The sequence below is a fragment of the Pomacea canaliculata genome, linkage group LG1 (assembly GCF_003073045.1).
Source record: "Pomacea canaliculata isolate SZHN2017 linkage group LG1, ASM307304v1, whole genome shotgun sequence".
Classification (NCBI taxonomy): Eukaryota; Metazoa; Mollusca; class Gastropoda; order Architaenioglossa; family Ampullariidae; genus Pomacea; species Pomacea canaliculata.
This window is the reverse complement of record NC_037590.1, coordinates 8,402,165-8,415,588: the sequence shown is the minus strand read 5'-3', so window position 1 is coordinate 8,415,588 and position 13,424 is coordinate 8,402,165. Positions and strand designations below refer to the sequence as shown.

General features: G+C 36.9%; 2 protein-coding genes across 3 annotated transcripts; one reads left to right on the top strand and one right to left on the bottom strand.

The window, feature by feature from the left end:
• The first annotated feature begins 144 nt into the window (after nt 1–144).
• LOC112557238 (major facilitator superfamily domain-containing protein 3-like) lies at nt 145–5,444 on the top strand. The gene is made up of 4 exons (XM_025226982.1): nt 145–1,600; nt 2,102–2,249; nt 4,474–4,589; nt 5,006–5,444. Exons 1-4 carry the CDS (start codon nt 652–654, stop codon nt 5,332–5,334), a joined length of 1,542 nt encoding a protein of 513 aa, XP_025082767.1. The 5' UTR covers nt 145–651; the 3' UTR covers nt 5,335–5,444.
• A 2,975-nt stretch (nt 5,445–8,419) lies between these two features.
• Nucleotides 8,420–13,411, bottom strand: LOC112562939 (protein ABHD8-like). Of its 2 annotated transcripts, none has more exons than XM_025236565.1 (5): nt 13,288–13,411; nt 11,682–12,658; nt 10,542–10,709; nt 9,942–10,149; nt 8,420–9,617 (listed from the first exon to the last, which is right to left on the bottom strand). In XM_025236565.1, exons 2-5 carry the CDS (start codon nt 12,614–12,616, stop codon nt 9,450–9,452), a joined length of 1,479 nt encoding a protein of 492 aa, XP_025092350.1. In that variant the 5' UTR covers nt 12,617–12,658; nt 13,288–13,411; the 3' UTR covers nt 8,420–9,449. The 2 variants fall into 2 exon arrangements, with proteins under 2 accessions (XP_025092350.1, XP_025092358.1); XM_025236573.1 differs by having other exon boundaries at nt 13,175–13,357.
• Nucleotides 13,412–13,424: the final 13 nt, after the last annotated feature.

The window sequence follows — 13,424 nt, the reverse complement described above, 5'->3', positions numbered from 1 at the left end:
TAAAAATTGTTAACAATTGACAAATTTTATTTCAGTAACATAACTTGTAAAAATTTGTTGACCAGTTTAATTCTCCTTTGAAGGAACAGACTGGTCAATGCTCAGGCAACAGATCGGGAAAGGAGTGGTAACTCGCAGCACAGGGCAACCGCTCTTTGGTGTATGAATATAGTAATAGCTCAGTAGTCACGGTGGTCTCCAGTATTTACAACTTTTCAGAAAAGAAATATTGTTTCGGTTCTCAAAATCTCAAGGCAGTTTATGCGCAGCCAGGACCAAAAACTAGGACTATAGCCAGTGGAAGATTATTAACCCGGTTCTAAAAGTGTGAAAAAAGGCTCCCCACGTTGCATGATTGATGCACTGCTGTATGACGATGACTGACAAGTAAAGATGAGCGATCTTGAAAAATAAAAGCCTCTATAAAAAAAATGTCGAAATTTCACAATTTTCTAGATATTAAAAAATATCAGTTATGCAATTTTTTTATATATTTGAAATTAATGATATAGTGAAAAACTTTGGAAGTAAAGTTCAAGAGCAGCAGCAATATTCGGGAGAATCAAGTAAAAACATTTTAAAGGTTCCACTATTTAGTGATACCATTTCAGTGTGGTTTCATGTCTAAGTGTGACTAAAGTTACATCGTTAATGATGAATTCGGTCATTTCACCAACACTGTTGTTGTGCTACATGTACTTTCTTCAAGGTCTTCCATATGGTTTGCAAGCTCGATTCTTACCCATTTATTTCCGGGTAAATGGCATGTCTCTTTCAAACATTAGCTTCATTAAGATATTGTTCTTTCCCTGGTTGTGCAAATTTTTATGGGCGCCTTTGGTAGATCACTATGGCAACAAAAGTATCTGGCTTACATGGAGCATGCTTGGCCTATGTATAACCAGCATAATAGCGGCATGTTTCGAGCCTCACTGGCTGCTGCCTCTTTGTAGCATTCTCTTTCTTTTCAACTTCCTCACATCTACTCAAGACATTGCAACAGACGGTCTGGCAATAGAGATCCTTGCAGCATCTGAGATTGCTAATGGCAACATTGCACAGGTCGTTGGCTATAAGATTGGTGCCATTGTGGGAGGTGGCCTTTTGACCTGGTTGAGTGACTACTTCAGTTGGGGAACAATCTTCACCACACTTGCTGTGAATTATGCAATGGCAGTTTATGTTGTAAAGAATTTAGTTCCCAAATGCAGATATGCTTATATTGAAATGACAGTACCAGAACCACGGGATTTACAACAGACCAGAGATGACTACCACCTAAAAGAAACTACATTGCCTCAGTCAGGGGTTTCAGCAGACAATGTTTCGAATACCTGCTGTACCTCTGAGCATATCAAGTCTAGCCTTAAAAATGTAAACAATAGTTTAGTAACTTATAAAACAACAAATTCTAGTGAGAGGCAGCTTCAGGAATCCTGCATGCACAGCAAGTGTTCAAATTCCCGTGGTGTACCTACTGTAGCTGGTAAAGAGAATTATGGCCAAAGTGGAGATCACTGGATAAAAAAGCACTTTTCAGAAGTTTTGAGTACAGAAGGCACCATTTGGATACTGGTATTTGTAATGCTATATAAGCTTGGTATGTATATAGAGCTGGTATATAATAATATATTTGATGCAATCTTAAGAGTAAGTTTGGAGCTACTTTTAAATCCTACATGCACATCCAATCTGCTTTTATGTATAAGACCATAGAAAAAAAAAAAGATTAAAATGATGCTGTTGAAAGAAATTTTATAGTTTTGTCTTCAATATAATAGTTTAATATTTGCTTGTGCCAGTGACTGCAAGATTTCTATAAGGTTTTAACTGTAAGAGAGAAATTTGCAGTTCTTTTTCTTGGTGACTTGAGCATCAGTTTGCATAATTTCCAGCATTGTTGATTTTTTTCAGATCGGCCATCCTTGCTGCAATACTTTGCTGTCCTAGTTAAAATTGGCCTCTGGAATAAATAAAGTCTTATCATATCTTATTTTGATTAAAAACTTCTTAAAAATTTTTAAGTGAATAGATTTTACATTTTCTATAATATGAGCTATCAATATATGTTTCACAGTGGGAACAAATATTTTGTGGGCAGGTGAACAGGGAGCATTAAACATGATGCCCATGTTTCTGATTGACCATGGGATGATTGCAGCTGATGTGGGAGTATGGACTGGTGTGGTGGGTCAAACTGTATCCATTGCAGGATCGCTTGTTGGTGGCATGGTGGTCTCATCACAGAGGTATTGTGGTAAATATTATAAGCAAGAATAACCCATTCTTGTGGTCCCAAAGTGATCAGTGATGCTTAATTGAATAATTGTTATAAGTGATTTGCTTAGCTCTTATCATTTCACATTTTAATGATGAGGCATTTGTCCACCTGTACACAAGGCAAAACAAAGGAGCCACAAGCAAAGTTCTTATTGTGGATCAATTCGCATTTGATTATATTTGCATAAAATCTTAAGTTTCTGTACATAACCTCACTACTGTCCACAAGACAATTTTTAAAGGGAATGTCAAGTGAAATAGGAAATTGGGCTTAAATGATAGATACACTAAAATTGTGGGTTGCAAAATAATCATTTACCTGCAATTGCATCTAAAACAGCTCAGAGTTAGCACAAGAAAGCTACCATGTTGTGTTGTCGTGTGACAACATTGAACACTTTAGACACCGTAATTCCCTTTCAGTCTCCTTAATGCAATCATCAGAACGCTGGCATCATAGATATGGGGATTATGCCATTTGTACCAAAGTACACTAAGGGAGAGCTGAATAAAGTGCAAAAGATTGGTGAGACAGGATGAAGTTACAAACAGTATCATGGTGTCAGTGCAGCAACCACGTGTTCGATATTACAATCATTGTGGAATTGTTTCGTCAATAACTTTTTTACTCCTTATTGTATATAGGTGGTACATAAGGGATCCACCAGAGACCTCCATTTTTATTTATCAGCAGCAAATTTAGCCATGCTATTCCAGGATAGATTCTGGTCCTTTTTGTTTTACTGACCTTCACCATGGTTCTTTTGGCAGACCACACTTCCTTTTGCCATTAGTTGTCCAAGGAAGGGCTATTTTGGATGGTCCTCTGGTTTCATTCTGCACACATCCCCTAGCCACTTCCAAATTTTTTTTATTGTGGTTGTCATATTTGTGCAGCTGACTCTTGTAAGGATTTCTTCATTAGTAATTGTGCTAGGCCAGAATATCTTGAAAATTTTCTTCAGACATATGTTTTAAGAGTCTTTAGTTTCTGCCTGATTTTTGATGATATCTTCCAGCACAACACTTCCGTAGAGTAAGACTGAAATGACATTGCTTCCAAAGATTCTTAATTTTGTATTTCTCCTTTGAGATTTGGACTTTCCAAATTTCTTTTAGCATGGCAAAGGCTTGATTCGCTTTAATGAGTCTGTGTTGTTACTAGACTGCCAAGGTATGTAAATTCTGGACGTTCTCCACTTCTTTATCAGTTGTGATGGGTTCTGTTGACTTGGCATTCTTTCTCATCTGTGGTTGCATAGCAAGTCAGGATGGAAAGCTTGATGAATCTGGAGTTGTGCCTGGTATATAACAGGCGTTCACTGATTGGCTTCCATTCTAATAGGGAGCTCTTGTGTCATTTTGGGATAATTGTTGCAACCCCTTGTTAGTCACCGTTCCTTTGAGAGCACAAAATAGTGTCACCATTTGCTAGAGTTGTTATTCTTGTTTTAAAAAGGAGCAAGTGCCTCCCATCAACTTCTTAATAGATCCACAATTTTACTGACAATTTTAATTGCAGTCTGTTCAACTTCAGTATTACTAATAAGTTTAATCTGTAAATGTCTTGCTGTAGGTGAGCACACTCATCACTGAAAATATAGACATAAAACCTCAAATTTCCTCAGATGTTCTTGGCAGGGTTTGAAGAGGTTAGATATTCAAAAGGAATCAACAATAATTTTGTCATAAGAGTTATTTTAATCAAATAGTGTTGTTGTGTGTGCATGCACCGTCCTCCACCCCAACACACACCCCTATTTTGTCAAATGGCTCTTCTACATAATGAATTAGGATTATTTTGTTTTTCCTTTATGAAAGAGCATGGAAATATGGTCGTCTCCTTAAACTAGCTCAGAGTTGTGTTTTAGACACAATTATAAGTTGTTCTTTTGAAGTCTGTAATTTTTAGCAGAAACAAGCATTCATATATTTTGTTGTATGTGAAGCAAGTTTGTTGCAGTGGTTAAAGTCATTTGATTTCCACCATATGTGTCATTCTTAAACAACCACGAAACACTTCTGTCTATATTTTTTACTTTCCTGGTGTTTTATATATTTGTTCGCTTTACTTTTTCTTCTTTTTGTTTTTTTCTGCGCAATGAGCATTCTTATGAATGGATACCTGTGCATTACAAATCGACATCATCATCATCATCATCATCATCATCATCATCATCATCATTCTTGTAGGTACACAAGCTTGAGTCTGCTGAAGAGTCTAATTATCATGAAAGTTCTGGTGCTGTCTGCTGAAGCTTCTGTAATCTTTGTGGCTGATAAGCATATGCCTTTGGACACTGCCAAAAGTGAGTATCTTTTGTTAAATTGCTTACACTGTTTCAGGCAACATACTGATGCTATTTCCCTGTCGCCAGTTTCTTAAGCTTCATGTATAGTTGATTTAGCATTCCAGTCTCTTTAAAAAGTGCAGTTTGCCTTATCTGCAATATATCTGATATATTTTGCCAGATGAGCAAAATGAACTACACAAAAGCATGAGAAATTTATTTATCTTAATTTAAGGGTGATTCATTTAACATATAAGACTTTATAAGTTGTTTTCCTAGAGTAAAATATATAATTTGAGCTAAGTGGGATCAGTATGTTGGATGGGTGAAGGTCATGCTGCTGACCAGAGTAAACAAAAACCAATTTCATTTATTATTGCCAATATTTGTGGCTATTTTTAGTTCATACCCTGGTTCACCACTATGTTTTTCAGACCTGTGTATAATATTGATGCTGCTGCTTCTGGTTGTCAGCGGGAGCATCTCCACAGCTGCCTTTACACTGATGATGCAGTGTTCCCGAAGAGCCAAGGCAACATGTCAAGCAAGTCACTATAGTCTTCTTGCAACAGCAGAAGTGCTTGGCAAGCTTCTCTTTTCAGTGTTTGTTGGTGCTCTGACAGATGCTGTGGGTTATCCATGGGCATTTGGATTGTTTACACTGCTGTCCATTACAGTTCTGCCACTGTTCTCATATACACCACATTGTCTTTTAAATCACTCCTCTCAGAATGATGTAGAAAGGACATCAAAAATTCACTGATGACAAAATGGTGCATAATACTATGTGGAATATGTGTGTATTCTTGTATGTTATGCATATGTAATGTGAGCATGCACTGGAGAATGATAAAATATTTACTGCACTCTATACATCTATCAATTTTTACTTTCTCAATTTTTTTGCCATTGTTACTTATGCAAGTATATGGAAGATTGATGCTATGTTGCTCTTCAAAATCAGCTCTACCAAACAACACAGACACTCTTAAGTTATGCATTTAATAATAAGTTGATTTTTATAGCACACTTTCTGACATTAAAGTAGGCTCAATGCTGAAATAAAAACAAAAACACAATTAAGACTAAATAATAAAGACCATATGTCAAATACACTTTAATAGAGCATCACAAGAAGAAAGATCTCAAACCTTTTGTGGTCATGGCAAGTTAGAGAAAGGCTCATCTGAACATTTTATCTGAAACTGTTTAGAATAAAATGTTAGGGGCAACACTATTGAGAGCAGACCTCAGTACTGGCAGGTAGGTAGCATCACTGAACAGGGCATAAAAAAAATACAAGTGTAAAAAACATTGTTGAGATGCTTATTCCTTGTTACTTCTCGAGGAGTATAGGGCTGCAACAACACCTCGCCAGCGGACTTGATTTTGGGCAAGTCATCCTTTGTCTCTATTGTTCTCTTCCAAGTCTGCTTTGGTCTCGCAACTCTGGGTTCCAGTCACGTGCTGCCTGACAATGGTGTCAGCTGGTTAGCCCCATTTGCACTTTTGATGTCTTGGCCTTTTCCCCAGGCTGCTGTTGAGATCTTTTCAGGTCATCTTATTCCCAGCGTAAGCATCGGTTGGGTTCTGTCCTAGAACTTGATTGGAGTTCGAAGAGCCAGAGACTCAGTTTGGTTTGTGCATGCTGCTGCTGATGAAATAGGTGACATTGTTGAGATGCATAGATCCAAAATCTAATCTGCAGAACATGTAAGAAGAAAACACATAATTTGTAGATCAGAAAAGGGAAAGATTGCACAGTCCACAGAACCAAGAAAGTTCATTTGTAGAACTTCTATGTATGGTGCATAAATTCACCACAGAGAAAAATTATTATATCTGACAAGCAATTGAATATGAACTGCAGCAGCACTAGCTACAGTTGCCAATACTTACACACAATCCCCTGGCACGTGAATGACAATGACTGGAGAACCAAAGAAATACCAAGAATAGCCTCACCACTGGTGATACATTTCCCAGGTAAAAAGTAAGGAAACTTGAGACATGCCAGAACTGTAAAACCATGAGACTAATTAGCTATCCAATCACAGAAACACTTAGTCGTCTTGAAAGTGTGCCCTAAAATGAAAAAGTTCACAGCATTTCATGAAGCCACAAAAATTGTCCCTGTGAGAGGACTGCTTGAAAGAGTGAGCTACTTCTGCACCTGTTGAAGCCAGACGGGGGTTATTTTGAATACCACTGTGCCTACAAAGCCACTTCAGAACACTGTCAGGACATCTTCATTTCCTCTTCAGATTCTGGGTCTCTTAAGTATATCAATGAAACATATCTGGTGGATTGTGAGCATGCATCTTCTTTCCCATCTTTTGTGTGGATGCATTGCTTTTTTGCGAGAGGCGGTGACAAGTGTAAGACATCACTGGTGATTCCTATTCTGGGTTTGTGAACTTTATGCATTGTAAGTACTGCTAAGTTTATGTTAATAAGAGAATGTTCCTGACACTATGCTGAACATTAGCAACCTGCATAGTTAATCCTGTAATTCAAGCCAAGCCCTGCCCCATACAAAAAGTGTGATTTGATGAATAATTTATCATGATTTGACGTCTGCATTTATCTGTTTTAGCAGACTCCTGCAAGGAATGACCATATATTTGGATCTTGGTCTTGTTTTTTGTATGTATCTTAGCTAAGGCTTTTATCTTCCATCAGAAAAGCTCTTAATTTATAAGTGCACATCTTTGATATACAGGTGTGGGCAGAAACTGAACCTTGTTTAAATTGAATTTTACAAGCGCTGCCATACTAAGGCCCACTATAACTTGGGGCCAGTTGGGGGTAAATCAGGGTTATAATTTCAGAGTTAATTTTACTTTTGAGAAACCCATGTGCATTTCTTAGTTATTTTCAAATTAATGAATGGAGTCAATTACAAGATTTCCAAAAATCACAGCTAATTGCTACTCCCCACCTCACTGTTAACATGTTGACCAGCACTTGTCGCTGCAGGGCAGCACGTGGATAGATACCTATTGTGGGCGAGTCCAGTCTTTGACGTTCGTAAGCCAGTTCTTTCTTTGGCCACCCTCCAAGGTGCCTTGAAAGATAGTCTTCGACAAGGTTTCATGCCGGGTCACATGGCCAAAGACCATCTTATGTCACTTGACTTTTGAATGTAAAGTTTCCTGGTATTATAGGAGTGTGGCAATCTTGTTTTATCCAAAGTTGTTGGTTGCATGTTCTTTGTATGAGATCTGAGCAGCCCCCTCAGGCAAATGTCGCATCCACAGAGCATAATCAGCACTATCAAATTTGTACAGCTTGTACTTGGCAGTGAACCTTATCTTATGACTATACCAGATCATTTCTAGTTTACCATTGCTGCTGTCACTGTCACAATCCTGATGCAAATATCTGGCCTGGAACTGCTGTTCTTTGAGATGGTGGTGCCCAAGTACTTGAAGCTGCTTAACCTCTTTGAGCTATACCCTGTTCATATAGATCTCTGCCTTGAATTATTTTCTCAGAGTTTGGGTAGCGGTCCGGTGGTGCAACAGTTAGCACCTGTCACCAATACAGTGAAGGTTGGCTGCCCAGAGTTCATTTCTCATCTCGGGCACGCTGTTCTTTCTCTGCACGTGGCATCTGTTTACAGGGCTGGCTGCCTTGCCGTAATATAGCGTCAGTTGCTGGCTCGGCGTAAAACACCAATTCCCCCCCCCCCCTTCAGAGTTTGGGAATCAGACTCACAAAATGAGTTATACCCACTCACTTGGGAAAATAAATGCTCTTGTGAGTCTTTATAGTGTTATGATATTATGAAAATCACACCCTACCAAATAAAGGTAACCACAATTAATAATTTACACATTCACATCAAATCTCAGATATTTATTCAAAAGTACATATATCACAGCTTTCTTTTGCCTGGAGTTGGAAGAAACATTAAATCTAACAAACTTTTTAGAACTATGGCTCAATACAGAATTCAAAGAATTGCTCATGATGTGTATATCACATCAATAAAATAACTAAACATAAATTAGATCACAGCTAATTGGTAGGCAAGTGTGTGAATTACATATCCATGGGAAATATTTGGTACTTCTTAAGATTATTAGTCTGGAAAGAGTAAAATAAGTGGAAAAGACTGTTTAAGCACACATCATCACAGTCAAAGTTATAAATACAATGGTTTCTTTTTCCAGCTAAGCCTGTAGTTAACATATGTAACTAGATTGTAGCATTATACATTCTTAGGGATGAATTTTACATAATGATCATTAATACTTTCAGCAATTCTTTGGTTCTTTCATTTATGATAGCTATTTCTAAAAATGAATGAGTTTGCTGAATTTGAATAGCTGTCTAAAAAATCTCTGGATGCCAGAATCACCACTACAGAAAGGAAGCAACATTCAATGAAACAGTCAACAGGCAAGATTTCTGGAAGCAAAAATGCAAAATGCATTTAAGACTTAAATGTGTACAAAAACAATACCAAAGTCTCTTTAAAAGTAATTTAAAGTAATGTATAATTTTTTTTATCTTTTTGCTTTTGATTATCATTGTCCTCCACAGTAACCGGATGAGAAATCTGAAAAACAAAATTACAGAATTAAACAGCCCCATTAAATCAGGGCTAATCCAGTTTGTGGTGACTTTTTGATTTTAAAAATAACAAACAATGAGCTCCACAAACACAAAATAGCAGCTACAAGCAGCATTAGTATAAAGTAATGTATTCTCCTGTACTGCCCTTATTTTAAAAAAAAAAACCCCAAAAACAATGAATGCAGGAGAACATCTATGTGTTTCTAAGCAATTCACATTGTGCAGTAACCACATAAACTGACGTCTGGTATTTTGCTTTAGAGAAAAGTCAGAAAGGTTTTGTGACTCATAGGATCACTGCAGACTTATTAACTCAGATGACATATCCAGAGCAGGATGGTTCACAGTTCTTGTGTGTTCCAGCAGGAAATTGTGGATGAGTCTGTTGACTTCTGCTGGGGCTTCCATCATAACCATATGACCAGCTTCTTGTATGACTTCTAAATGGGAATCAAAAATTGCCTGCAACATATTTCGGAATGTGCAAATAATACAAACTAAAATATTATGTATGCCATGGCATTTACAGAATCGAACATAGAGATGTTTTTCTTTTGCAAAGCTTGGAATATTGCATGGAAAAAGACAAATGGGAATGACTGAGGATTTTGTAGAATGTTTAGTGGTAACAATCATTAGTTCTTTCTTTATAAGTTGGGGGCCATTAAAAATCACCTTAAGGAATTTTAAAATCCCACCTCCTTACCAATCTCTCTGTTTCTTGTAAAACTGATCTTTTTCTCTTAAATGCATGCGCAAGTGTGCACACACACACTTGCAAAGTACCTGAGCTGTAGCCTTTTCTTCATCCAAAGAAACCAGCTTGTCCTTTTCTCCATAAATCAACAGCACTGGACACACCAACCACTGATGAAATATTTCATCACCATCAGGCCAGTCTTGGCCATTCATTGTATGCTGTAGGACATACGTGGGTATGGAAAAAGCCTCCTCTCTGATCTCAGCCATTTTGTGAGTTTTGTGAAATGCATTTCTGTATAAAAAGTAAGCTAAACCAACTTATGAAGATGCATTGACATTTTATTTAAAATGGTTTTATAAAATGACTACTTATATAACTAATATGGCAAGTGAATTCTAAACAAAGATCCACAAATTATGGAAAACTTTTATATATACTTTTTATGATATCTGTGGTGCTTTTAACATTTTTGCCTGATAAAAAATGCCTTTGCTTTCAGAAAATTAATACTTAAAACTGCATTTATACTTATATAATCAATTATGTCAAAATGTTACATGCTTTTAGCAATGATGATAAAATAAACTGCATTCTTGAAGGAACATTTTATCCCTAAAGTCTTGGAGTAAGCAAGAAGTTTAGTTGATAATTACATAGCTGAAACTGTTTTTACTCAAACTTACTTCTGAAATCCGCAGTTGAGACAGGGTCTAATGCAGCATAAAAGACATATAGGTAGAGAGAAAATTCCAGGTTGTGGGGCTAGTGGGCTGGGATCTCCTCCACTAATAAGTACAAGTTTGTGTACTAATCGTGGGCGTAGTCTTGCCAACAGGCATGCAAAAGAACATCTAAACATAGACACTATTTGCTATACATATGTGTAAAATGACATGCTTTTAAACTTTCAAATTTTTTAGGCATCAAGATAAAGAGATCTTGTTTGCTATTACCACTATTAATCACAGAGGGATAAAAGAGCATAGAATATCCATAGTCAAATGTTTCACTGCTATCAGACAGAAAATAACTGCACACTTTGATTATGTAATAACAATGAAGTCTTATTGCACCTGGTTTTAGGTAGAAGATATTGTTCACAAAGCACACACACATATATATATGCACACACATGTAAGGGAGTCAATCTGCTAAGCAATTTTGGAAAAAGATGTATTTGAAGGTTGTTCTTTTTTTTTTAAAGTCCATGCATCTGTGTATACTGTAAGTGCCCTGGCAGAAAACTCTAAACTGTGGGCCCAAATATTGCAAAACAGCACTTGCCAAAATGGAGAACTTAAGAATTCTGAGCAGAATGGTATCCTGACATCCCTGCACCCATGATGGCTTATACTGGTGAATAAGAGTAGATAAGAAAACTATCACAGTGCAAGTACTGAAAACAAAGAGATTCAACTCTGTATTCTCTGCATACCCTAACTGGAAGCTAATGAACTGTCCTCAGCAGATCAATGGAGGAAGCAATATGAGGCTGACCCAGAACAATGCAGGCAGGCAAGACAGCATGCTTCTAAATTCTCTGAAGCTTATTCAGCTGCACATTAGGTAAGCCAGCAAGAACTGCAATGCATGAATTAACTCTGGAGAGGACGAGGGATACTGCAAGTTTATTGCAAGCACTGAAAGATGTGAATAAATCTTCCCAGTTCATCAGAGGTAGATGTTTAATACTTAGCAAAGCCGTTTGATATTTACATCCCTAGTTATATTTGTATATGAATATACTGTATATGAAGACAAAAATTCTAACATTATAACCCTCAAATAAAATTCAACCCTCTTCCTTTGAAACAAAGACTCACCCATAGGAGTGACCAATGATTACATTCTTCTTCTTGCAATACTTGTCAAATATTTCTTCCAGGTCAGCACCTATCTCTTTGAAGTGGTATGCTTGAGCATCCTCAGGTGTGCAGCTAAAGCCATGTCCTATGAGATCTGGAGCCACTATTTCATATCCTTCGCAAGCAAAATAGTGCATTTGAGACTGCCAAACATCAGATGATCCCCCAACACCATGAAGAAAGAAGATGACAACAGATGGTTGAGGACACGATGCCATTTTATTATTTACAAATGATAATTCTGATGGTTTACCACTCTCAGAAGATAATTCTAATACCTTATTTTTACCTAGTATACTTTCACCATTGCCTTGATATTCCAATTCTTTATTTTTCTTTTGTATTTGAGGTCTTAAAGGATTTTTGTCTGTCAAATTTTCAGCAGGAACAGACTGCATTTTCAGAAGATCTGGGATAGAATAAGATAATGGTTTATCTTCCAGTTGTAGGCTTGTCTCATTGTGGAAGGCTAGATGGACTCTTGATGCAGATGATGTTCCAGAGTTCATTGGTTCTTTTTTCATTTGAGCAACTATGTGGCTTTCCCCAGGATGAGTTTGCACAGAATTGGGCAAACTTGTGAGAGTTACTTCTTTGGTAGGAAAAAGCGTTTCTCCAGCTTTTCTCCTTGGTATAGTAAGAGGCCCATTTACAGATGGACCACCATGAAAACCAGACTTTCTGTATACCCTTTGCACACGCATCTCTTTCTCAAACTGAGGGTCACGAGGTTGGGGGTTGATGTGCTGGATATGAAGCACTCTATTAGGTCGTATTTCCTCAAGATAATTTTCACCATTACTGCATGAAAATGGTCGAACCCGATGTTGCCTTGAGTGATTACAACAAACCAGGCTGGGTTTGGATGATTTCGCTTGCATTTCTCTTTCCATACTTCTTTCTGCACTTTCTCATTTATGCAGGATTCTTCTTTTCTGATACAAAATACAATTAAATTACCAGAGATTCAAACTCTATCAGTGAAGATTCGGCTCAAAAATTTTATCTGAGTTATTATCTTTCAGCAGATTATTCCTATAAAACAACTTTTTTTTTTTTTTCAATTTACCACAGTAATTAAAAACAGTATGCATGGGATATATACTTTTCTGGTGTTTTATATATTTGTTCACTTTATCTTTTTCTTCTTTTTTTATTTTTTTTGTTTTGTTTTGTGCTGCTCAATGAGCATTCTTCTGAATGATACCTGCTCATTACAAATAGACATCATCATCATCATCATCATCATCATCATCATCATTTAATATGACACTAAAAATTGGGGATATTGCTATACATACTAACGCATTTTTCCTAGAAAAACTCTACAGATCACACTTCATAATCATCATGAAGAAACAAGAAAAAACTTTTAAGAATTGTGTCAAATAATGTTGGCCTTATGTTCATGACTGAAAATCATTAATATAATCATATAATTATGTACACACTGACGATCGAGATGTCAGCGTGCTCCTCCCCAAGCACATTTCCCAACAGTGCACAAGCGTGCAAATGATAGGGTACGACTGCTTACAGTGTTTAAAATTACATTTTTACTCACCTAAGTATCAGCATCAATTGTAGATCATTGAGAAAATATGTTGTGCATTTTCCCACTTTTTAGTTGCCGGATCTCCATGATAAACATAAATATGCATTTCCGGTTTGCAAAGTGTTTTAAAAGTTATACCGTTCAGG